The sequence below is a fragment of the Cherax quadricarinatus genome, chromosome 1 (assembly GCF_038502225.1).
Source record: "Cherax quadricarinatus isolate ZL_2023a chromosome 1, ASM3850222v1, whole genome shotgun sequence".
Lineage (NCBI taxonomy): Eukaryota > Metazoa > Arthropoda > Malacostraca > Decapoda > Parastacidae > Cherax > Cherax quadricarinatus.
In genome coordinates, this window is record NC_091292.1 from 20,294,776 (window position 1) to 20,299,193 (window position 4,418).

At 39.7% G+C, this 4,418-nt stretch overlaps 1 protein-coding gene across 1 annotated transcript in view; it reads left to right on the plus strand.

Moving 5' to 3' along the window:
- The first annotated feature begins 593 nt into the window (after positions 1-593).
- LOC128690287 (GTP-binding protein Rhes-like) overlaps positions 594-4,418 on the plus strand; it is a 14,014-nt gene continuing 10,189 nt past the window's right edge. The window contains exon 1 of the mRNA XM_070085674.1: positions 594-631. Within this exon, the coding sequence (XP_069941775.1) occupies positions 594-631 (38 nt within the window). The remainder of the gene's footprint in view (positions 632-4,418) is intronic.

Here is a 4,418-nt window from a genome sequence, read left to right on the forward strand (position 1 = left end):
ATATGCTGCTATGTATGATAATCTATGTAACAGTATTTGTGTATAGTGAATAAACTTACTTATCCCTTGTACTGTATAACCCCAGCCCAGTGAAACTCAATGTATGTAATAGCACAACTGACGGGGCATTTTCCTATTTCAGAGAGACTGCATCTGCTCTTGTTGCCACCTCCCTAGTTAATAACGATAATAAACTTGTTGAACTACGCATAAGAATTAACAACTGGGCGTCTATATTGCAAACTGAACTGTTTGCAATCCTAATGGCGCTAAAGCTAACTTATGACACTGAGCTTGACTATCATCATTACTGATTCTGTTATCACTTAAGGCTCTTAACTCCTATAATGACTCCAACAACATGCTCATTGGAGAAGCCAGAAACAGATACTCAAAAATCCGGGACAAAGGAATTAATGTACAATTGCTATGGATCCCATCACACATTGGATTACTCCTTCATGATAAAGTTGATATGTTAGCCAAGAAGAGTACCCAGAAGGAGAATGTAGAATATAACTTTGGTATAACTGTGTCTAGCATTAGGAATAATATTAGGAGATAAGTAAATAATGAAAATGATTTTTATAGGAATGCATTTAGAGCACTATGATAACATGAACATAGATAAGTATGTTTATAGAGTAACTTGCAATGTGAACAGACTGATGTTGTAGTGGCCAGGCTTAGGTTTGGTTACAAGTATTTCTGGCAGTTTGGGAGACACACAGATGATCAAACTAAATGTAAATTATGTGATCAGGCATATGGTCACTGTCTTGAGCACTATGTGCTTAATTGTCCACTTATTGAGGAATACAGAAACAGACAGTATAATAACCTATGTGACATGTCAAGATATTTTATTAATGAAAATAAGATACCTGATATACAAAGCAAATTCCTAAATTTGCTTGTAACAGATAAGTGAACTATAGATATGTAGATATAAATCCATATGTATTCCTGTTAATCCTCTGGGGCCTAGTTCCTAGGCCTTTTGTGTATCCATATGCTCTTGTGCTACCGTCCACAGGATGGATATGGGGTGCACCATAAACTAGCCACTTCGGTGGCAAAATCTAATCTAATCAGAGAGAGTAATATCCTAAAACACATCACTTTATATATATTTTTTTTTTTTTTTATTTTATTTAAAAAACACAATACACATCATACATTTGTGCTATATTTAGGTTACATAAACAAAGAAACATAATCCATTAAATAATAAAAACAAACAACTTCACATTCCTTATCCCAGCACTAAACTTATACATAAGAAAAACACGTTCAACTGTAAATGCTTAATTCCCCCTCCAAAGTGCCCAACCAGCACACACAACATACATGTAACTAAAAACAGCCCACACCTGAACATACAGGTGGGTTTATTATATCCATAAAATACAGCCAGTATCTTATAACACAAAAGGTAATATTATCCTAAGAATGTCACACTTATTTACATTATATATGAAACTTTATATACAAAGACATTCTCATATAATCCAAGTCGTTGCACACTCATTAGTATTGTATATTAAACTTTATACACAAAGACATAATACTAAACAGCTCAAAAATTACAATATAATAAAGGTGACTAAAATAGCCATTTCCACACCTTACCACAGAGAAACTAAACACACTATTAAAATAACAAAGATACACACTCATGTTACATAGCACATTATTATTAGTGTGTTAACAATGCTTTGAGTGTTCCTTCTTGTAGTTGTCTCACTGACAAAGATCATTTACCTTATTAAAACTATGATCATCAATGACCTCTTGTCTTTCCACACATGGTTAAACTAAAACATTCACACACAAGAAAACTCTCCAATTATACCACATCAAACATGTCATCCCTCCCATACAACTCTCATGACAATCCTACCACATTTACATATCCTTCATTATGGTCATAACTCGCTCTAGAAAAGGAAAATGGTCCCTTAGTACTTAAGTAGCCAAATTACTGAGTCCCCTTACCGTTATATTTCTATATGCCTCCGGGAACGCAGTTGTCCACCTGTTACCATAAATGAGTTTATTTCTGCATACCGTGCGATAAATTCCTGCCGCAATAGCCCTTACCCTAATCCCCCCGCCTTTTTCCTTCAAGCCCCAGGAATAAAACAAGAAATCTGTCACAATGTACAGAATGGCTCTCTTTACAACCTCAGACACCCCCCTTACCTCTAAAGTTAGGGCACGCAGGATCTCTACATTGCCCCCACCCATTAACTTGAAGACTCTAGCCAGCCACACCCGTACTTGCCCCAACTCCCTACAAAAATATACGGCATGAAAAGCTGTTTCCGATTCCTCACAATGTTCGCATTTCGCTTCCTTTACCAAACCCATCACACACAAAGCCTGCTTTGACGCTAAAATCCCCATTACAAACCTATAAACTAACTCCCTTACCCTAGGCATTAATCTAAGTTTCTGGAAATCATGCCAAATCGTACCCCAATCATACAAAGGGTATACCGCCACCCCTTTCATCACTTCTGGTTTCCTACTCATCTCTACTAACCTTCCCACCTTGAGCTTTTTTACCTCACCTATTACTAACATAACCCTTAGCATATTCTCACATTCCATCAATTCCTTTCCTCCCCACCATCGTCGTACATCCCTCATCACCCTCCCAACCCTCCCCCCGTTTACCCCCCCCGCCCGTACGTACTTTTGTTTAACATACATGGCCTTTACCCTCGGCCCTAGCATCAAAAGCCCTACTCCCCCTCGGCGCACATTCGTCATAACCACCTCTTTACTTAGCCATGCTCGTCCAAAACCCCATATATAACGAAGCACCCTTCTCTGTATCTCCTTTATCTCCTGTTCCCGTAAAGGATACACCACTGCCACGTTCCACACTTTACTATAAACCAATGAATTTACTATTATTGCCCTTTGCATTAGAGTAACATCCTTCGCTCTTAGGTTCCTAATCCGTTGTACAACTTTCTCTCCCACCAATTCTGAATTCCTCCGTCTAGCCTCTTGCTCATCTGCCATATAGATAATCCCACACATTTTCAGCTGTTCAGTCACATCCCATCCAAACTCCACCCCCATTCTACCCCCCACCCAATCTCCTATCTCTAATAATTTCGATTTAGCCCTGTTGACACGCATGCCTGACGCCTCTCCAAAAAACCTCATTACTCTCTCCACCTTTCGCAAACCTTCGACATCATTGATCAGTATTGTTGTGTCATCTACATAACCAACTACCTCTGTGATCCCCGACCCCTCCTCCTGTAACGTTGTTGCTTCCTCAACCATTCCATAAAACGGGTGTTGCATACATGCAAACAGAATTTGAGACATAGGACACCCTTGTCTCAAACCTTTCTCCATTTTCAACACGCTACCCAACCTACCATTAATTTGCACCTGAATCGTAGCTTCTGCATACAAGGTCTTCACCCATTTTACTATTCCCTCCCCAAAACCCATAAGCCTTAAAGTGTCAACCATGTACTCTCTATTCACACCGTCATAAGCATTCTCCCAATCAATGCCCAAAATTCCACCTCCCTTACAACCCTGCAAAAATTCCCTAATACGACTATGTCCATCCCTCATACTACGACCCGGAATTCCCAACTGACCCTTGTGCACCATACCACCTATTACCTTCTTCATCCTGTTCCCTAAAATCTTCGCAAAAATCTTATAATCCGTACACATTAAAGATATGGCCCTGTACGTGCTCAGTGTTCTCCCCTCGCTTTTTTTCTTTACAAGCACGACCACACCCGTCCTCTGTGACGTTCCCAATTTCCCTTCCTTCAGCATACAATTCAATACCTGAACCAAACAAACATTTATGGTTTCCCAATGCACTCTGTAAAAATCATTGGAAAGCCCATCAATTCCCGGTGCTTTCCCCTTACTTAAATTGAACACTGCCTCTTTCACTTCTTCCATACTTATTATTCCCTCCAATCCCCCTCTGTCCTCCCCACCTTTCCCCAAGACCTTCATTCCTCCTCTTTCTTTATTAACTATCTCCAAATTACCTTTTTCCCATTTCCTTTTAAACCAATAGTCCGCATAATTACTTATCCCCTCAGTTGTCACCAACATTTGCCCCTTAGTATAACCTTCCAAATCGTCACTAACCTCTACAAGTATTATAGTGGACTCCTGTTGTCTAATGCGAAAACTTCTTAACACACTACCCGACGGTTTATCTCCCCATAGCACGGCATCCATACCTGCCCTTACCCTTAATTCATCAAATCTTTCATTATGTATGTCCCTTAGTCTCCCTCTTAGCCCTGATATTTCTTCAAAAGACTTCTCCTCATCTCTTGCGTAACACTCATTGAGCTGCTGTTCCAAATAATTCTGTAAACCGTACCTCCACCTCGCCTCCTCCCTTCCTTTAT